This window comes from Neolamprologus multifasciatus, chromosome 18, assembly GCF_963576455.1.
Source record: "Neolamprologus multifasciatus chromosome 18, fNeoMul1.2, whole genome shotgun sequence".
NCBI classification, from domain to species: domain Eukaryota; kingdom Metazoa; phylum Chordata; class Actinopteri; order Cichliformes; family Cichlidae; genus Neolamprologus; species Neolamprologus multifasciatus.
Window position 1 is genome coordinate 7,408,969 of NC_140456.1, and position 22,597 is coordinate 7,431,565.

General features: G+C 41.2%; 1 protein-coding gene across 13 annotated transcripts in view; it reads left to right on the plus strand.

Moving 5' to 3' along the window:
- Positions 1-22,597, plus strand: part of pard3ab (par-3 family cell polarity regulator alpha, b) — a 373,665-nt gene that overhangs the window by 274,903 nt on the left and 76,165 nt on the right. For 12 of the 13 annotated variants that reach the window (XM_085140456.1, XM_085140460.1, XM_085140459.1 and 9 more), the window contains 2 exons: positions 3,768-3,910; positions 10,485-14,327. The exons of the other annotated variant lie outside the window; for it this stretch is intronic. In XM_085140456.1, the coding sequence (XP_084996582.1) occupies positions 3,768-3,910; positions 10,485-10,878 (537 nt within the window). In that variant the 3' untranslated portion in view covers positions 10,879-14,327. Of the gene's footprint in view, positions 1-3,767; positions 3,911-10,484; positions 14,328-22,597 lie in introns of those variants that run through there. 13 annotated transcript variants of the gene reach the window in all.

Below are 22,597 nucleotides of genomic sequence, written 5' to 3' on the forward strand. Positions count from 1 at the left end.
AGCACCCTTAATCGTTTTATGGCCTTCCCACCAACTGATGTCCACACGGCTCCCACCAGGCTCTCAATACGTTGCACAGCCATAAAAGTAATTAGATTGGCTTTGTGTTGCAACTAATCTGCGCACAGTTATTGCACCCACACAGCTAATGAGCATTGCAGGAAGAGGGGTTGTGGTACAAGTGTGGGCTGAACCTCGAGGTGAAACTTGAGGTTTCTGAGAGTGTGTATGCGTTCTTGTGTTTATGCCTTTGTGAGGTCCAGTATGATCTGCTCTGCCCTTGCATATTTTAACAATGTTTAGGTTATGGTTACGATCAGGTTAAGGATATGAATTAGGCTTGTAGTTGCAATAAAGGGGATTAAGGTTAAAAGCTAATTATACTCCAAATGAAGCGTTTATCAGATTGTGAATGGCTAAAAAGGTACAACCTTTCCAACTTCTGAATTAGTGGAGGAAATATCCGCTAATCAGGTGTGTGCACTTTCCTAGGCAAATTAGCATGGACCGACATGCAAAAATATGCAAGATTTGAGCTTCTATCACAAGTTTGCAACTGCTACGTCTCTTTTGGTGAGTGCTTTTAAGGAGACGGTGTATCATAATGCGTGCCATTATCCCTGTTTGAACTGCAGCAGCCTAGGACATATATCTCTCCAAGAAAAAATGGAGAGGAATTGCAAGGCCATAATGTCAGGGTTTTTTCTTCCCCCTGCCTGTAAGTATCGCTACTAGGGAACAGATATTGATACTTTTCTTTGTAGGCATGCCGGGGCAACAAATAATACGAAGGCATTTGTTTCAATATAGTCAACCTCTTTTGGGCTAAGAAATTCTCACAGTTTAGCAGTAAAAATGTGTATGTGCATATCCGAATCACGCCGTTGTATGCAGTCATGAACTATTTGCTACCATAAAATTTAAATTGATCTCAGCTGTCTGTGTCTGAGTGCACATACCTACCACAGCCCGATAACAGGAACGCAGGGGGTGTTCGTGTATGGGGAGGACTGTCACGATGTCAGGTGTTGTCTTTTTCATTAACACCCACTAACATCCATCACATCTCATTGTGTAACCCTTCTGAGTCTCCAGCATGGCTCCCCCCCTCCTCTCTCACATCACCTTCCCTCCCTGTCTGTCTGTGTGACTCACCTTCATTTTGACCTGAGAAGAGACGAGCTCAGGGTGTGTCTGCCCCACTAACTGCTGGTAAGTGTCTGCGGTTTGAGCTTGGACGGGCGGAGGGGTGCGATGGGGAGATTTTGCGAGGGTATCTTGTGTCAGGGATGGCTGCTAGTTTTATTGGGCTACTGTGAGGAAACTCACACTCCAAGTTGTGGTGATTTTCATGCTTTGAATTTGTACCGAGGGGATCGTGTGTTCTTTTCTCTATTTTAAGTCAAGATGTCCGTGCAAATATAACTCAGTGGCAGTTTAGTTTTCAGAACAAAACGCCATTTTCATAAAAATATGTATTGATGTGTGCTATTATACAGGCAATGTGGTGTTTTCGCCACACTAATTTATAAGAGGCCTATCAAGAAAACGAAAAAAAATCTTTTGTTTCTTTAAGGATTTTGCATATTAACAGCATGAAATTCACCACAATTTTGTAGCCTAGCCACAGCTGTATATACATGTGCCATGCATGTGTATTTGATGTGTATAGTTTGAGTTTCCAGTGATTATCAGTTCACATAAATAACGAAATTCTTCTCACTTTACATGTTGGCATGTTAGAGTCTTTATTGCATTCCTTGAGGCTCTTCAGCCCCATAAATATTTAACGGGACACAAAAAAGTCATCAGTATTTATTTAACACTGGGAGCGTAAAACTCCCACAAGTCCCAGAGTCATATTAGCTTTTATGAGTACAAGCAGCGCTCTGATCAACACATCGTTACTGACAATTTTGTTTTGTCGCAAGGACATTTCCTGCAGCACTTTTGCTCATGTTAGAGCCACAAAGGGTGATACAGAAAGTGATAAGACATTTTAGCTATTTATATTTCAAAACACTTTGATACAGGTTGATTGTGTCAATACACATTTGCAGTTAGACAGTGTCCTGCACTGAGATCAGCAGAATATCTCTGAATCCTGTAAGTTTTTCTTACCAAATTTTAAAATCTGTGGATTATCTAATTTTAGTACATAAACAAAATGTCTTTATTAGTTACAATATGGTGCAAAAGTCTCAAGCCACCACTCATTTCTTTACATTTTGCTAGGAAATGGGCAGCAGTCACTAATTAAATAAAATATGTACAATCACAAATTGAAATGTAGTATTGAAGGAAAACATAGAGTTGGTACAATTGTAGCAATATTTGGCATGATCACCTAATTTCTTTGAATAGTCTTCAGGAATAGTTTTCAAGGCTTCTTGAAGGACCTTCAAAGCTTTTTCTTGGATGTTGGCTGCCTTTGGTTCTTTTCTCAGTCGAGATGCTCCGCACAGCTTCAGTAATGTTGAGGTCCGGGGTTTGGGGAGGCCAATCCATGACTGGTGTTTGGCGTCAGTGACATGCTGAATCAGAGGCTTTCTTGATCAGGGGTGGGGGAACTCCAGATCTACAGCTTTTAGATGTGTCCTTGAGCCAACACAGCTGATTTAAATGGCTAAATTACCTCCTCAGCATGTCTTGAAGTTCTCCTGAGGCCTGGTAATGCTGACCCAGGGTGGCATCTAAAACCTGTAGGACACCGGCCCTTGAGGCTTAGAGTTTCCAACCCCTCTTCTAGATGGTACTGCATGGTGGATCAAAATCGCCAAGACTACTGGTTAAAATGCAGCTCCAAACTGTGACGGAGGCTCCAGTGTATTTTACACACAGACACTGTTCAGCCTCTCCTGACCTCCTCCATAAGATTGTCAGTCCAGTTCTTGTATAATTTGGCATACCTCAGCCTTTCTCCCCATTTTCCTTCCTTAAGAATGGCTTCTTGACAGCCACCCTTCCACTGAGACTATTTCTGATGAGGCTTCAGTGAACAGTAGATGGATGAAGGGCCAGGATGCATCTATCAGGTCCTGTGTCAGGTCTTTGCTGGATCTCTCCCCTGCCCCATTTTCTTAAGGACGTGACTTTCAGATACTGCTCATCTACTCTAGGTAGTGTTTTAGACTTACCCCTTCTTCTTTTGTCCTCTACTTATCAGTTTCCTCAATTATTTTCAAGAACACACTCCACACAGTGAAATAGTGTCATCTTTAGCAGTTTTTTTACACATCCAGCTAAAGAATTTAATCAGCTTTGCTGATTAAATTCTTTCATAAATTGTCTGTTATGTGTAGACAAAACAGCGGCCCATCCCTCGAGTTAGGTGCCTTTTTAAGGTGCTTGAATGATTGATAGATAAGTATTGAGTGACTTCAGATACAAGGACTGGATTGAAAATGAGGGGAAAAGCAGCCAAAGTCCAGAGAAAGACTTTGAAAGACCTTCAGAAAGCCGGAAGAACCATTGGCTCAAGACCACAAAGATTACAAGAACGTGTGGCCCCTTGGAAGCAAAATATAAAGAAATGAGGGCTGGTTCAAGACTTTTGCATTCTATACATAATGTTTTGCACTGAGATCAGCAAAATATTTTTGATTTCTATGCAATATTTTTTAACTTTTTCTGTGATTTTCATTAGTTAGTATCTTCTGTGCATTGGCATCAAAGTGTAGCAGCTAGAAAACTAAAGGATGTCTCTGATTATATGCGCGGTGATTGTGTTCTGAGCTCTAACTGAGCTGCCGCTCTCATGTTTTCAGTCAAACACCAGCAGCAACGGTCCAGGCGGGTACAGCCAGCCAGGCCGTCACTCGGTGTCGGTCGAGGTGCAGATGCAAAGACAGAGGCAGGAGGAGAGAGACTCGTTCACCCAGGCGCAGCGACAGTACAGCTCCCTGCCACGGTAAGATTGACGGATGTAGAACTTGACACGATTGTGTTTGATGTTTATTTCTGTTCAACAATCGATATGTACCAAGAGATTTTCGTGCGTCTGTCTAATATGAAAAGTGTCCTGGAGTTTGCGATTGTTTGATCTGTAATCCGGTGTAATGGATTTTACGTGTGCGCGTTCGTGTACGCGCCTGTCTGATTACGTCTGATTCATCGTAATGGCCCAGTGACAGTAGTGAAGGCAGATTAAATTTATACATACATATATAAACCATCTGAGTAAGAAAAAGGGTCAAAGCTGGTCGGCTTCAGACCACAAAGCTGCACACACACACTCTCAGTGTCAGGATGGACAGATCATGTTACCCTCTTCCAAAGATATGACATGATTGCTTTCCTCTCCCTTAATGTAATTCCCTTTGATCTGCATGAGATGCGCGTCTCTTGTTCCAGGAAGTGTGCTGGGGTGTGGGTGGGTTTTTTTCCTCTATTCTTTTTTTTTTCTAAATTTGAGAAGTTGTGGTTATTGCTTTAATGCTTTTGGTGTGAGTTAAGGGTTGATTTTGGTGAAATGTTTAGCATTTCCAGTAGGGGTGGGGGAAAAAATCGATACTGTGTAGTATCGTGATATTTTGTTTGCTAATAATGTATCGATACAGGGACAGCAGAAATCGATATTTTGTTACAAAAAAAAGTTTTTGTGGACTGGAACATGCTCTGACTTCAGAGCATGTTGATCAGCTCCTTTTTCTGAGCAAGAATCCTGACATTCCTTCACTGTCCAAATGTGTTTAACTTTTTTTATGGCAGCAATAAACATGACAGTTTACTTATTTTAATTTAAGACATGTTTTATTTTAATTAAGTTTAAAGCTTTTTTATTTAATGTCAAATTATATTTTGTTTTAATTTACTTTCAAATTCTTCAGTTGCTGAAGGGGCTGCATAGTTTTCATAAACTGCATAGTTCAGAATAGCTATAATTGTACCAGATGGTTGCGTTCAGTTAAGTTGGACTAGACTGTAATACAAACCGTTCAGTTTGTCAACAATAAAACTGAAATGAGAGAAAGACTGAGTGTGAGACTTTGATATTAGATAAAATGAATATTGATAAAGTTTACCTTTATGTACAGAATCTGAATATCGCAAAATATAAAAAAAAAAATTGCAATAATATCGTATCGTGCGTTAAGTATTGTGATAATATCGTATCGTGGGATGTATGGTGATTCCCACCTCTAATTTCCAGTAGAGCTGGGTATCGTCACTGATTTCTAGAATCGATTCAATTCCGATTCACAAGGTCCCGAATCGATTCGATCCACGATTCGATTTAATTCGATTCGATTCGATTCGATTCAATTCGATTTGAATCTGGGAAATTTTGACAGCCAGCAATAGTATAATTCAGATCAGTACATTTACATATTTTTGTATCTATAAAAAGGAAGCTGACACACGCAAGACTTTATCAAAGGTGTGAGCATCACAGCAGAGGCCTTTGTGTCAAAGTAGCTGAAGATAAAACACAGAAAAACATGAAGGCGATTTTCCTGGCCTGAGATTTTATAAAAATATTCTGCAGTAGATCAGAAACCAAAGAAAACCATTAACCAACACATGACTATTACCTCTGAAGTTACAGCGGTTTTATTAGAGACACGGCTAAGTGTTTTGCATTTTGCATAATTTTAAAAAGTTTAAATTTGTTCAGTATTGAACGGCAGAAATTAGGTTTTCTTTTCGGAACTATGTAAAACGGAAAAAAAAAAAAGTCGGCCGACAGCGCTGTAAACAACGGTAGACTTGTGCGTAACAAGCAAGCGAATAATGAAGAAAAATGATTTATAGATGGGAAACTGTTCTTGAAGTACAGAGAGAGAGCTGTGCATCGTGGTCGAAACAAAACAGCAAAAGTCAGAGTGAATTCATGACGATGTTTATATGACGCGTAGTTTGGATCTTCTGTTGCTGCTGGTTCGGTCAATATTGTTTGGAGAGACATCAAACTAACAGCTTTAGAATCAGCGCATAAAGGGAACACAAAGTGCAGACCCGCCGACAGATCAGAATTAGCAAGCTGTCGGCTTTCAGCCCCGACTGTGAGAAAGGCGACATCTAACTGATTCTGATCCGCGGGTTTTTTCTTTGTGCAGAATCCGTGTTCCTGCTCTCATTTACTGTCTTAGCTGTTTGGTGGTTGTTGAAATTTTGTGAGATTTCACCTGAGATTCTGGCATTTCCGGCAAAATAAATTTATATTAAAAAATCGATTCTGGATTTTAATGAATCGATTTTACATTATCCAAGCCAGAATAGATTTTAATTGATAAATCGATTATAAAAACCCACCCCTAATTTCCAGCATCCCTGAACAGATTACATATATTTACATATTTGTATCATATGTAGAGTAAGAATGAGCCCCTCTAAAAACGCTAAAGCACTTGGAAAGTCAGGAAATAAAAATAATCATTTCTCTTCCTCAGTATTGTTTTCAAAAAAGAAAAAAAACTATGTTAAGTAATAATGACACCTCGTAATGAGATTATAATCATAGATTTGATGTTAATTTAAAATCATAGCAGTACCCTATTATGGATATTTTTGAATTCTTCACTTTAAGCATGAAAATCCAGAAGGAAAACATTGTTCACAGCTACTGCCGCCTTTCCCGAAGCCATCTGTGTAATGTCTCCTTCAAACTCATTTTAAGGCCAACTATGTTTAAGCAGACACATCCTGGTGCATGTGGCCTCGCACTTACCGTACATATACAACAATTTAATACATTATCTTCTCTTACTTCACCGTAGTACTCTAATCCACTGTTATCAACATAAATCCCTTCCTTGATAAATATTGCAGGCAGCTTTGCTGAAAGATTAATGAACTACCGTCGCGCTCCAGCGGTCAGAGGCAACATCCTGTGGCTGCATACCCTCACTTTTACACTAATTCCATTAATAAACTGCTCTGTTTGGATAAACACGGCTGCAGTTTCTCCAGAACACTAAGTATTGTTTGACTGAGAAGCATAACATCCTTTGGAGTCAGAGGCTTTACATTTTCCATTTGGAAGGTCACGGCTCTGATGAGCGTCAAGTGGATGAGCATAGCTTTTTATTTATTTTTTTAATAACAGTATCATTCCATAAAAACAGCTTTTATTCTCAGCAAAGGCCAGATCTCTTCTGGATGAGACCCTTTCCTAAACAAGGAGGCATGAATGAAAATAAACGGCCACCACTGGAAATAATGATGGGCAATGGGATCTTTATCACAGATCAGCACCATTGATCTGTGAGCCAAAGTAATGCCATTTCGGAACGCCACAGGCTGGCTGCAACAGCTGGCATTTGGTTTTACTTGTGCGTGCATGCGTGGGTGTCGCAACCACATGTCATGACACCCCTGCCCCATCTCCCCTTTTCTCTGTCAGTCTCACTCTGTCACTTCTTCCCTCTCTTTCTTCACGCTCCACTGTGTGCATGAGTGGAATACAGAACGGTATACATCTTTCTGTATTTACCACACATGTACACGCTCCCTCTTGGCACAGCATAAGACTGAGGCGGTGATCTGGTTTGCATTTCTCAGCAGGGAGGCAGACCGGCTTTGGCCTCTTTGTCAACAATATGAAATGAAATCAGATCCCAGGGACGCCTGTCTCTGAAAATTGGAAGCGCTCAGGCGTGTGCAAGAATAAACCTGGGCTATATACTCCTATCTTGCCGATCGAGGAGCGTATCCATTCCCAATCGCATTCAATCCCCGTTGAATAAAAACAAAAGGTCTTTTTTTGTTCTCATTAAGGATTTTTTTTTCCCTCCTCTTCCTACTGAAATCCAAACACAGGAATAATACGATTTCTTCACAGCTGGCTGATAAACCTGCTAATTATGCATGGCTCGCAGTCAAATGCCCATTGATGTTTTTGTGTGTCGCCGTCTTCTATGTCTCTTGCTCCCGTTTTGCCCTCGGGATAAACGGGTGGAGCTGTTAGAATACTCATGCATATCGTATAGGCTCACAAACACACACAAAGACAAGGCTGCCACAAAGAGGCTAGCCAAGCAGAAATGAGAGGTGATGTCACACATCTGGACCCCCCCACCCCACTCTGTCTGTCGATCTTTCTTGTAAAGGCCAGGGCAGTCCCCCAGAATCACCTTTAAGACTGTTGTGTCAGGTGTTGCGTATCAGCCCGTATGAATCCATAGGGGACAAGATGGTCGCCTCATTTTTCTAGCTGCAAAAGGTCTGCTATTTGTGTCTGTCAGATCCAATGGCTGTTTCAGTCCGTCTCAACGTGGGCCCAATGTGCTGGAAGGAGACTCTGACATGGTTAGGTATCCCTGTATGTTGTCGCTGTGGGTTGATAGTTGCCCAGAGGCAGTTTGTGAGGCTCTAATGGTGCCTCATTTTCATTGAATATGATGTTTTGGCTCTTGTGCTACTGACACTATCGTTTTCTTTCCTCAACAACAGAAAAATAATCCAAACACCAGTGCTTTGTCTGGAGATAACAGGTTCGGTTGTTAATAAACCCAAAATTAGTTTTTGTTCATTTTACCTCAAATACATAGTCAAATTATTCAATTTCAGGTTTGTCAGTAATTATTACATCAGTTTAAAAAATAAATAAATAATCTGTTCCATCATGTCAGTTCAGTCAAGTTAATTTACTGGTTGTAATACAACCGTGTCAGTTGATGGTTGGAAGGGCACCGACAGAAGCATAATGTGGCAAAGCCCCTTCTTGATTTTTAAAGAAACCCATCCAGGATCCACACTAAAAAATTCCTTTGCTTATGTAAGCGGACAGACAAATGGCCCAGAACAGATAAATCCACCTTAATAAAAGAGTTTTCTGTGCTGATCTCCATGGCAACATTACAGCTTATGTGAAGGTAAAATCTTTCTCTAAGTTCTGTCAGTTGAAAACCTCGTGACGAGGGATGGGTATTGATAAGATTTTCACAATTCCGATTCCATTTTCGATTCTGTTTAACGATTCGATTCTCTTATCGATTCTTTTTTTAACACTAAGGTCGATTAGCTTAGAACTTTGTTTTATATCTTCTCTTTGAACAAGATAGAAATTTAGGAGTAACATGGCCTTACAAACCCAACAGTGAGATCTTAAGAGATCCACAGCCTACGGCTCTTCAATGGGGTGTCACAGGGTCCCCAGGAAAAAAAATTGTAAATGTAAAATAATAAAATAAATATTCTTCTGTAGCAATAACAAAGTTTAACATAAATTATTCAGTAGCAATCACTTACCGAAAATCGGGGGCATCTGCTGTGGCAAATGGGTGCAAGCCTTTGACCACAAACTTAGTCACTGCTCGGTGACATTCGTCTATCCTGGCCTGAAAGGAGACGCTAACGGTAGACTGCAGCGAGAACTGCCAGCATCTGAGCCAGACTCTGTCTGTCTCTCTCATCATGGTCATCTAAATGCACAGTAATGGCAGGTTTTGTAATAAGGCAGATCGCGCTAACATAATATGAACTGTTAGTTGATTATTTACCTGCCGCATTAACAGGAGAGGACGTGCAAACGTTACCGCTGCTGCTGGGTGGAGATTCACGAGTCCGGAGCAGAATTAAAAACACGACATTCATTTAAGGTCATCGTGTGTTTTGTGAGCAAATGCTTTTGTATATTTGTAGTGTTTCCTCCCTTAAATGAAATATCTACTTTGCAAGTATAGCAAGTTGCCCTGTTGTCATCCATTCTCGTAAAGCAAAACCAAACTTTTGAGCGTTTGAGCCGCCGTGTTTCCTGCCAGGTAAATGACGTCATTCGGGGCGACTGGAATCGATAAGGGAATCGTTTGCAAAAATGGCAAACAATTCCAAGGAATTGAAACAGTGGGAACCGGTTCTCAACAAGAACCGGTTTTCGATACCCATCCCTACTCGTGACATAATTTCGAGTCATTGTACAAATCTCACCTGACGCTCGTAGATCTTTCCAGAGCTTTAAACGTCGCTTTTTAGTCCCTCTGCAGAAGAACCAGAGAGGAAAAGCTTAAAAAAAGCTGACTTTGACATAAGACTGGTGATATTTTACACTCAGCTTCAAAAGTGCTTCCCTTTCTATGTTATCAAACCTACACTATGAATTGCAGCATTTGCTACAACTGATGAAGTCAGTTTGTAGGCAAATATATTCAGAAAATAACCACATGTGGAATGATCCCTAAAAACAGATTGTGCATATGAATATCTTGACTCTATAGACAAGAAAGCTTTGACTGAAGAAGAGAGGAGGCTTTGTGTACTTGCAGGTAAACGGTTCTTGAACAAAATAGGGATCGCACGTGCCAAAAATGAAATCTCTATCGAAACTGTCAGCTATCATCCTAGGACAATGTAACAGGAAGTCACAGCCAGGATATCCAAAGGCAAGGACTGGAAACTGATAGGTTTCCAGATTGCTGATGGCGTGATTAACTAGGGATAGGGAGTGAAAATGAGGTGATAAAAACAACCTAGAGTTAATTATTTCTGAATATGTCAAAAGCGGTTTCACATTTACCCTTGCTGTATTTTTCTTTGTACTTCAGGCAACCCAGGAAGAACCCTAGCACCATCTCCCAAGACTCTTGGGATAAGGCGTACCCACCTGGTGAAGGGTTCCAGACTGCTAAGGACAACCCCAGGTACTCCAGCTACCAGGGCTCCAGGAACGGCTATCCAGGTGGAGGCGGTGTCAATGCCAGAGTCCTTCTGGAGGCCCAGGAGCTCTTGAGGCAGGAGCAGAGACGCAGAGAGCAAGAAGCCAAAGGGAAATTAATGCAGGAAAGTGCTGGCAACAGCAGCTATGAGGGGTACACGGCACATCTGAAAGACCCCGCCTCTCCTAAAGGGCCGTACCGACACGACGTGCCACCTTCGCCTTCACAGCTAGCGAGGCTTAATAGATTGGGTTCTGAGAAAGGAAGACTTTTTTATTCTTGAAGAGCATCATTGGACTGGTTGATGAAGAGCCAAACGAAACGATTAGAGCCAAGGGGATTGTTTTGAAAAAAGAAAAATAGACACTATGAATCTTGACAGGGGACAACCTAGAGGTCTTATAGTTTAGCAGTGAGCTTATAGGTAAACAGTTGTGAAGTGTACTCGGTATGTGGGTGTTTGTGTTCAGTCCTCCGCTGCGAGGATGACCTATACTAGTCAGTCATTCACCCTCCTACAAACAGTGCCTTCTCTGCATTCACGGACACGAAGCTTGTTCGCAGTCGTCCAGGACTCTGATTCATCGAGATCTGGCATCGTCGTGTACTGACAATCAAATGGGCAGACAGGCAAGTGAGTGGGCGCCTTTTTGAGCCCACGGGGAGGCGCAAGTTTCTGTGTGGGTTTTGCATGTGGGCATGTGACAAGGTACATGTTTCACTATCAAGAATGTGTCCCGCGGATGACTCTGCCCACCTGTCACGTTCAGCCCCGACAGATGCTGCCGGTGTTTATCAGCATTCTGTTTTCTCCACTTTTAGCCGTCGCTCCACAGCAACACACCTCGCGCAGTACTCCACAGGGAGCACAGAAAACAAGGCAAAGTGTGTGAAAGAAAGCGGGGCGCATTGTGTGTGTTATTAATAAAAAAGACCCCCTCATAAATGATTCATATTTTGTGTTATCTTCATGGAGGAGGCTCAGGCGGAGAGGGTAGACAGCTCTGATCCTCTGCCTGGCCGCTCTGCTTGGCTCCGGGCTTGACTTGCCGGCCCGCCCGCCTGTCTGTCTGGAGCCCTCATCCTCTCTGCGTTGTTCTCGTCTTCTCCCTGTTCATTACGCTCCTATTTTCTTTTTCTACCTCAACACCCCTACCTTTATCCTCTGCTCCCCTGCTCTCCCTTCTTTGCACATCTCACACCTTCGCTTCCCCTTACTCTTCCTCCTGCTACATGATGCCACCCTCCTCCTCCTCGTCTCCCGAGTCAGGCTCTGCACTGAATTTTTCATCACAAGCCACCTGCTGCCTGCCAGAGCCAAAGAACGCTGCCACCAGAGGCATCGACAGAGGGCCCGGCTTCTGACATAAAGAGTGGAATAAAAGCCAAAAAAAAAAAGACAGACAGAATAAAGATGGGAAGAGAGACAACGAGCCTCCGAGTGTGAGATTAGCTGGAGCCTTTTCCCAGTTTTAACAAAAGGCAAAACTGTCCTTGGGAGATAATTGCTTTCAATTGCTATAATTGCTTTTTGTATTTTATTTTTGCAGTTGTTAGCATTTAGTCAGCCCCATTCTACATAATAATTTAAAAAGAGGGAACAGGTAAACGGGCTATCATACTTTTAAAAAAGCATCAGTCAGTAGATAATCTGAATGCCAAAAGCTTTTACAGGGCAGAACAAAATGACACAACAGCTTATTTACTGGCCCACATTTTGCAGTGTCTAGCTTTGAGTTTGCTTATGCTGCCATAAGTCGATGAAATAGGACTTTTCTCTTGACAATAGCAGAACGAAAGAAGCTGTAATTTCCAAACAAACGTTTAGAACATTTTTAACTCCCTTTTAACCATCCTGAATTGTTTCCCTTAATATGGCAATTAGGCTTAGTGGGTTATGCTAACTTTGTGTTTACCACCTCTTTCTCTGTGCAGCTGGTACAAACATGGAATCTTTCCACAGGCTCACAAGTAAACAAACAGGCTTTCATTAATCATTACGCAAGGTGAGAGGGTCATCTGGCCGTTCGCCCTGCATGGAGTTCCCATGGAAGTGGCTTTTCCGGGCAGCAGGGGTTTTGTGTGACACAGGTGAAGATTCCACAGCAATCTTCAGGCTGGAATAATGCTAACGCACACTAGTCACAATATGGCTTCAGTTTATTTTGCTTGCTGTCGAACTGTCTATTGTTAGCTAATTATTTACGTTTGATTTATTCAAATGTCTTCCTCCCCTTTTCTCCCAATGGCTCCGCTTAAAATTGAAGGAAGATTGTTATGAAAATGAAAAGGTTGCACACAGATTTACGTCGGACCTCCTGGCAAACCCACTGATTCTGTTCAAAATGAACTTGTTTCGTAGGTTTTTGCTGTGACAGCCTTGAGAAGGACTTTTTTCTCTATTTCTTTTGTTGTTGTTGTTGTTGGTCTCCATTTTATGAGGAAACAGAACTTTAAAAAAAACAAACCGGAACAAATTAAACAAGAAATATCTGCAAGACTAGAAAAAAATTTCCATTCTGGCCCAACTCTGCAGCTGCTGATTGAAAACAGCTGTTGTAGGTGTACTGGGAAAAAACGCTTGGGCATCGATGACACATACTTTTAAAAAAATAAATAAATACTGCCACCAGCCCACTATTATAATTGCTGCCGTAGGTGGCAACCTCTTACTCGGCGCTCGCCTTTCTTTGACAGCGCTAATGTTTGTGACGTGATTGTGTCTGCCTCCGAGCTAACAAATGAAACGGGGCAGGGGTCAAATTTTAAACAAAAGGGAAATACAGAAAAAGCTACAGAGAACAAACGGGCAGTGCATAATCACCCTTCACTCCCACACCATCTCCATATGCAGAGGGAAGCTGCATGATAAACATGATCTCCTGCTGGTTAACGAAGACCCTTGCTGGGATAGATGCAGGCCTGGTAAGGGTAATGAATGAGATGAAGTAAAATTGAACCTTTAGTGGCATTGTTCCAGGTTTAAACTTAGCAGTATTGTTCAGCGCACATATTTCTGTGTGCATAGGTGCAATGATAGAAACAGATTTTTGGGGAGGGGGGGCGTCTTCCCAGTTTGAAGGTTTTTAAACCCACCTGAGAGTGAAGCTGATGAAAAACTTACCAAAAAATGACACAAGCTGTGCAGATGAGAGTAAAAGCATTCTCCATTACGCACATTATTTTAGCGAAGTGTTTGTTTCCTGCTGTGAACACAAATTGCAGACCAGCATATTTAGAAGGATGTATTTGACCTGTGCTCTAAATACAGTGTATTTAGCTGCTCAGCTGCTCCTGTTATATCAAGTGCCTGAGATAATATCACAAAATGTTACACAAAGAAGGTTATGATGTTATTTTTTTTTTTCTTTCAGTGACACTGCAGCACACAAATTGCAGTGGATTTTTATTTTTAACATTTTAAATCCATATTAAGGGTACACTTTCCTGAACGTTTTTCTTTTAATATTTGTAAGAGCCAACACTTGCAGACAGTTATCATTGTATTTGTACTGTTTGATATGCCTTCAAACAAACTGCAGCAGGATGTGTTTTAAAGTATCTCAAAACAAATGGAAGTTATTAGATGCTGATGTGCAATTGTTGTTTGTTGTTGTTGGGTTTTTTTTCCAGAAAACTTTTACATGATCTATTAAGAAATGTATGCAGCCACTTCTTCCTGTACATATCAAATTTAGAATAAAACAGAAGGCTGTTCCATCCTGTTTCCAACCTCGCCTTGCCTCTGTCTCGCTCCCCCTCCCTGGCTTTTCTTCTCAGCCCCGACTCTGAACCCTGATCAGACGTGTCGTCAATTAACCACGAGGGACTCTGCAGTCAGATGTCAAACCTGTCAGGGCTGCTTGCTGATGTCTTTTTCAGAAACACAAACTGAGAGAGTTTGATGGATAAAGAGGAGATAACATGATGAAATCATTCATTCCTGTGGGGGGAAATGGTGTAGCAGTTGATGTACAAACATAACTGAAACAAACATTTGGCTAGTGGGTAACGGCGCTGTCTCCCCCCGTGTAACCGACCTGGTGAATACAATGAGATAATCTCCCAAAACACCACCGCGTTTCCTGTTATTAAGTCCAACTTTATTCCCACTGTGACTCACAGGGGACCTGTCGAGCAGCTCCCTGCTACTGTTTTTGTTCTTCAGGCCAAAGGTGACATCCTAACTAAATACAATTAATGTTGCTTAAGACAACAGCCTGCATGTGTTGAGAGAAACTAAGATATAGGTACACCGGAAAAAGAGCTGGAAGCAGTTTGATCCCCCTACCTCATCCTGCGCTTTTAACATTCACAGCAGTCGTTCTTTTTACTGGCTTAATAGCATGACATTAAGAAGGAATTATACATGTCACGTGTAACAATGCCACGATCACAGCGAGACAACAGAAGGGATTTTGTGTGCTTATTTCTTTAGTCGATGATAACCTTCAGACCACATCCTTTAAGGTTCGCTGAGGAAGCTCGCATGAATACCCGGCCATTCACGCTTGCATTTATGAGGGCATTTGGCACTGACAAGTGTGGATTTACAAGAACACAGGATGCCGTTTCAGCTGTCTCATTTCACATTGGTATTCAAATACAGCTGAAATATGGAACATGCACAGCCCTCCCAGAGTTTACTGCAGTGCACTGAGACCCCGTCAGAACTAACAGGTGCTTTCAGGCTTCAGCTCATACCTTGTAGGCTGGATACTTAGGCTTATATACTGTTGTTGGGTATTGTGGTTTCCTTTATCCAGGGATGGAATTTGGTTCAAAACCATAAATGTTTAAAAAAGGCATTGTGTACATCCCATTGGGAATAGGGAAGAAGGTCATATCATTGGGAAACATATGTAATTTAACGCAAATGTTGGGAAATTCCAGTGTTGCAGTAGACTAAAAGTAGACTAGCTCGATAAAGTAGAATATGACACAAAAAAACATCTCCATAAAGTAAAACTTCTCTAAAATGGTTCAATAGAATAAAATGAAAAAATAAAGTTGCTTAAGTAAAAAACTTAGATAAACATAAAAAGATGAACAATAAAAATGTCTCTAGAAAGTAAAAAAGCTCAGAAAAATGAATACGGTGCTAACAAAACCAGGGATTTATTCTAAACTGTTTAGTTCAGTTTCACATTCATATTTTAGCCACTTGTGCTTATCCGGGTGATCGGGAAGCTGGAGCCTTTTTTCGGACCATAAGGCACGCCGATTATAGGGCACATTAAGTGAAACAAAACAGTCAGATAAGTCAAACTTTACGCAAATCATTCTTCTTGCTTCCTCCACTTCTGTAGCATTGATTAATTAATGATGAATTCACTCGCAGCGCTCTATTCCCATGTTCTGGACCTGAAAACAGGGTTTGATCTTTGCTTCATTCGATAATACTGGACTTATTTTCTACGAAGGTTTGAACTTTGAGAGCGTTTAAACAAGAGTAAAGTGTGAAAATGTTCATGCCTGTCTTAGAAAAGTCTATAAAGTGTGTAGTGAGGGGTTTTACAGCCTTAAAACATCTATAATAATTGTAAAAAATAAAGCTAAAGCTGGCTACTTGGCGGATTTCACCTATCGCAAGTTATTTTTAGAGCGTAACTCCTGCGATAAACGAGGGACCACTGTATTGCAATGGTCCAGTCAAAGTCCAGACCGTAACGCAGCTGGAATGCTGTGATGGGACCTTAGGGCTAGTGTGCCACAAATCCTAATAAGGAACTGATAAGAGAGAAAAAGAAAAGAAAAAAGAGGGAGGCTGGAGCCTGTCCCAGCTACCATAGGGCAGGAGTCAAACCGGGCTGCATGCTGCCCAATAGTGTTTTTGTCAGAATACGTATTACTTGATGACTTGTTTGAAGCCTTTAGATCTCCATGCACTTAGTTTAACTCAGTGACTTGCAACTATGGCCCAATATTTCTTCCCACACAGCTGCAATCCTCAGAATGGGGCAACACATTGCAACATAAAGATTTATTTTCCTTTTTCCTACAGCATGCTATCAGTGACCAAATGTAGTTTTTCTTGGGCATAATAATAATAATAACCAATGAAACAATCAGTCCTTAATATGTTTTGGCCAAATGTCGAGAATGTCCATGGACGAGTTCCAGTAATTAAGGAGTTATTTCTCTTGGCCGTGCAAAACATAACTACACTTTCTGTTTGCCATTAATAACTCCAGTACTTGCGGCTCTACCACCTTGCTGAAAGGCTCTCCAAAAATCCTTTTTGGAAAGAAAAGCTCTGATCTCTTCCCAACAAACCCCCGTCTTAAAGGTGATCGTCTTCGTGTAACCTTCATCTGCTTCAGTTCTCAGCCAAAAGCTGCATAATGACTTCCAAAAACATCTCTGAAATATGGAAATGGCACTTCTCCACTGCAAGAATTAACCTCAATTAAATCATATCTCTATTAACCGTAAAACATCAGGCTAATGTGTTTCACATAAAAGCTTTCATCACCGTATCCTACTCATAACAGTTTGCCAGATTTTAAAAAATGCCAGTGGAAAATTTTAAATAGTCCAAATGAGTGCTGGCACTACTTTGCATTTATAGATATTTAACACATAAATGGCTACATGCACACATATCTTTAAGAATCCTGCTTGCGTGGAACCTACAGTTGGCTGATTGTCTGTAAATGAATATAAATTTGCATTCAGAGAATCTCAGAGAAATTGGAAAACTAAATTTAGTTCTTAATGCATGATGAATGCATGATGGGAGGGACTATACAGTAAATGTATTTCTTGTACATATATGGACATTTGCCAAGCAAGTTTCCACATTGCTGATAAAGCCTCTTAACGCCGTCTCAATCTATACACAGTATTCCAGAGCTTTAAATCCAGCATCTGTGGAGACATCTGTACACTGATGCACGTGCTTCACATCAGCTAGCAATAGTTGGCTTTCCACAGTTGAACGACTAATAGCAACAGAGTAAGCTCATCCAGCTGAGACCATGGCTGTATCCCAATTCAGGGTCTGCAGCCTTAAAGTACGCAGCCTCAACGATCCTCAAGGGCTGCGTACTTAAAGACCGCTAAGGCCGGAAGTGCGAGGCTTCTGAAAAGGGACGGTCTAGCCTCGCGCTGCCCAGGTTGCCTAGCAACCATGATACTAACAGCTGGAAACGTTTCATACAGCTTTGTTTGACAGAAATGAAGGAGAAAATCTTTTGTTCATTTGTTTGTTTGTTTCTACATGAGCTTTGATTAAGCTCAGCTATTGAACGGCGTATATTTTAAAGTAAAGGCTTTAAAACCAAGTTAGTACAAACGTCACTACTGTCACATAACTTTGCCGACATGTGGCCAACAGTAATGTTTTCATGTTCTTCGTTATTAAACATTTGCACATAAATAAGTGATATAATATTCAGTACTTACTTAAAGTTTAATTTTCGGGAGCCCCTCATCCGCCGTTTTTTATCGGCAAAATTATCCACACCCACCACTGCGCTATGCATTCTGGGATATGTTGGGCCACGAAGTGTACACCGCCACGTCCTTAAAATTCAGGGAATGAAGGACGCATTTGAGGGCCGCATTTCGAGCTGCCTTCGAATTGGAACAGCCTTCGTCGCGTCGCGGTGACGCGACGGGCTATATCCCAATTCAGGGTCGAATTGGGATACAGCCCATGTCTGAGTCTACAGTGTTCAAACACCGGAAGCATCCAAAAAAAAGAGGAAGGAAACTCCGATCTCACTTCCCAATAGAGACAAAAACTCTGCACTACAGGTCTAAAGTTTAAGAAAAAAAAAGTTGCTGGTTAATTATTCTAGTTGCTTATTCTGTTTTTAATTGAAGTAATAATTGGTTTTCAAAATGTAATCGCAAGTCTGTTTATAAAAAGGGATTCTTTCATTTTTACCTTTTTCCCCTCATTCACTGTGTCTGCTTATCAATCATGCAATTAATTTGTTTTCTGCTGTTTATGTTTTCCATTTTCTGATTGTCTTAAGTTAATTAGATTAAGTTTATGTATTGGTGTGGTCAGGGCAATCAGAAACTGATTGTTTTGCTACATGTTGTTTTCTTGAGTTTTTTCATGAATTATATAAATGCAAATGTAATTCATAATTGTTTTGTTTTTCTTTTTTACTTCTGGGAATATTAACAAATTAATTGTTTAAATTGATGTAATAGTGAAAAGACTTTGGGTTCTACAGTTTGTGCGTGCAGCGCCTTTTGGGAGCAAATAAACTGCACCTTATGTTATTTCTCATTTCCCTTTAGCAGCATTACAACATTTTGATGCACTCCACATCAACCCGGGAGCATCGTCACGGATCATTTCAACCACCAGCCTTTCTGTCAACACCGAGCCAAAACAAGAAGCTGCTAAACCTTTTGTTTTACAGCCATCCGTGCACCGTGATGCCATTAACAAAGCCTATCATTTTGTTTAATGTCATACTCACCTTGTGTAGGGGGCAGCCAAGCCATTTAGCTCCTGGGAGGTCGGGTAAAGGCCTATTCAGAGGTGACACCTGTTTTTGCTCTTTTTTCCCCCCTCCTTCCGCCATAATGTTTAGTGAGGATCGCTCGTAGATGATGCCATCCTTCTGGAATTTGGGCAGGAAGCTGGAGAAGTCGCAAAAGGAGGGCAAGACACGAGAGCGTAAATCAAGATGGGGGACAGAGGAAACTAACTGAGGAAGTTCTCCAGATTTAACATCCTCTCCATTTGTCAGACATCTGGAAGCAGGGTGTGAAGTTTTGACCCTCATAAAACGAAACAGACTCAATAACTCCAACATCGTTGACATGTAACAAATTTTATAAATGAGGAACAAATATTAGTGTTTACTACTGTAAATCTGCAGAATTTGTTCATTTGAGGAAAAGAAAAGCTTTAAAAAAAATTGAATGTATTTGTCATTGTCCTGAGATGAGATGTTTATCACATAAAGTGCAAGTCTTTCCCAAAAGGTTGACTCTGTTCATCTGGATGTAAGGTTTTCAGTGGGAGAAACATTTCGTCACTCATCCAAGTGACTTCTTCAGTCTTAGCTGACTGCAGGTTTCCCCAACCTTATAAACAGTACATTTACATAATAATGCAAATGTACTGTTGATGCTTAGTTTCAACAATGGGCTGGGAGATCAGTTCCTTGATCATTAATATGCAAATACTCATGACCACTGATCAACAACCATTAATCAGCAACCACTGATCAATAGCCATTTACAGAGATTGGGGAATGGCTGCAATCACAACATTGTAAGATAGCAAAAGATGTACCCTCAGTCCCCCTCCTTGATTCAGAGATGGTCTTTTCCTTTTCACGTAAATGGCCTCCTTGACTCCGCGCTCAAACCAGCGTTCCTCCCTGTCCAGGATGTGTACATCCTCATCATTGAAAGATTGTCCACTGGCCTGTAGGTGTAAATAGACTGCAGAGTCCTGGCCTGACAGAAGAGCTACCTCGTCAGGCCAGGACAATAGTTGTTGATCACTGGTCATGGGAATTTGCATATTAATAATCAAGGAATTGACCTCCCAGCCCATTGTTCATTCAGTGGTGCTGGTTTCAGTCATTATGCAAATGTACTGTTTATAAGGTTGGGGAAACCTGCAGTCAGCTGAGAGTGAAGAAGTCACTTGGATGAGTGACGAAATGTTTCTCCCACTGAAAACGTTTACTTACCTGGATGATCGAGCATGCATCAAGACAAAGTGCAAGTCTGTTTTAATTGTTATTAGTTGTTGTTATTCCATTGGTAACTTCCATAATTTTCCCTCAACCTTTTATACATGGTGTATAAATTGCATTTTAAAAAGATCCTTCCATCCATTTTCTTTGATTTATCCAAATTAGCGGTGCGGGGGTGCCGAAATCCGTCCCAGCTGTCAAAAGGGGAAAGGTGGGATAAACCCTGGACAAGTTACAAGTCGATGGCTATATCCCAATTCAGGGTCTGCACGCATGAAGTACGCATTTTAAGGCTGATTACGTCACCGCGACGCGACGAAGGCTGTCCCAATTCGAAGGCTGCTCGAAATGCGGCCCTCAAATGCGTCCTTAATTTCCCTGAATTTTAAGGATGTGGCGGTGTAGCCTTCGTGGCCCAACATATCCCAGAATGCATAGCGCGGCGGTGGGTGTGGATAATTTTGCCCAAAAAAAGGGCGGATGAGGGGAGCCTGAAGAGTAAACTTTAAGTAAGTACTGAATATTATATCACTTATTTATGTGCAAATATTTAATAACGAAGAACATTAAAACATTACTGTTGGCCACATGTCGGCAAAGTTATGTGACATTAGTGACGTTTGTACTAACTTGGTTTTAAAGCCTTTACTTTAAAATATACGCCGTTCAATAGCTGAGCTTAATCTTACAGAGAATGATCAAAGCTCATGTAGAAACAAACAAACAAATGAACAAAAGATTTTCTCCTTCATTTCTGTCAAACAAAGCTGTATGAAACGTTTCCAGCTGTTAGTATCATGGTTGCTAGGCAACCCTGGCAGCGCAACGGAGGCTAGACCGTCCCATTTCACAAGCCTCGCACTTCCGGCCTTAGCAGTCTTTAAGTACGCGGCCCTTGAGGGTCGTTGAGGCTGCGTACTTTAAGGCTGAAGACCCTGAATTGGGATACAGCCTATTTCAAGGCTAACACAGAAAAACTAAGAACCATTCACACCTGTGACTAATCTAGAATAGCCAATTAGCCTAACGCTAGCATATCACTGGACTATGGGAGGAAACTAGAGTACCTGAAGAGAACCCACGACTTTCACTCTGTGAGGCGACAGTTTGAACCACTGCGTCACTGTTCTGCCCAGAAGTGCAAGTCTGTCTCTTAGTTCTTGTTATTCTGCTTGTACTTTCCCCTCATGCTTTTATAAATACATTTTAAAAAATGTTCTTGTCGTTTTGTTAGTTTCAGCTGTTTTCTAACTCAAACATCAAGGTTCTCATGAAACCTATTTGTTGAGAAAAGAAAACCTTTATTTATTATTGGGAACTTCACTGGTGGAGATTTGAGAATTTGAAGAGAAACCAAACAAATATCACAGAAAACTGTTTGGATTTAAGTCCAAAATAAGAAATACAAGTTAGAACTAACACAGAGAAAATGTAACAGGCCCAGAGGAAACATTGCAATGCTAATTAAGTCTGTAAATCAGCAAACACAGACATGGACCTTCATCAAGCATCACCAGCACAGACTGGGAAGAACTAGGAGCCTCAAATCCTACGAGCGTGGACTCCGACAGGATTCTGTCCAACTTCCCGCTGTCAAATGCTCCATGAAATGGCTCTAACACACCCAGCTCTCTTCTGCTTTGCCCTGCTTAGCCATGAAACCCCCTTCCCAGATTTCATGCCTCTGTAGCTGGACATTGAGCTGTCTGATGCTGGCGGCTTCCCAAGTTTGCCTCCGAGAGGATGAGCGGCTCTTATCCCTGCAGTATCCTGCAGAAACTCTGATCTGATAGGCATAGCCTGTATGTGAGTCACATAAATGTTACGCTCTCAGTTCTAGCAAGGCCACCGACTACTAATAAGAATGCCAAGTGTCACATAACAACTATTATCTGTGTATATATATATATATATATATATATATATATAAGGAATCATAAATGGTCTCCAATGGAAAAAAACTTTTTATCAAAAAATAATTAATCTTATTTTGTTGTCAACAAGTTTTGTTTGAGTCATTTTTTGAGAAAAAGCTGGTAAAATCTCCCTTTTCTCCTTCGCCTGGTAAATATCAGCCCATTCTTGTTTCCAGAGCATGAAATACTCATTTGGCATCACTGCTGTCACTAACCATGTGTTGCATATGGACCCCTTCGGCGTCGCTTTTTATTTGCGCCTGGGTTCAATTTTCAACATGCAAGATTAATAGTGCCTTAGGTGAACCAAAACCCACAAACTCTGACCAAACAAAGTATTTTTCTGCACCTAAACCAAAGCAGAGTATGAAAACAAGGTGCAAAACACAAAGTCCCCAATCAGCAC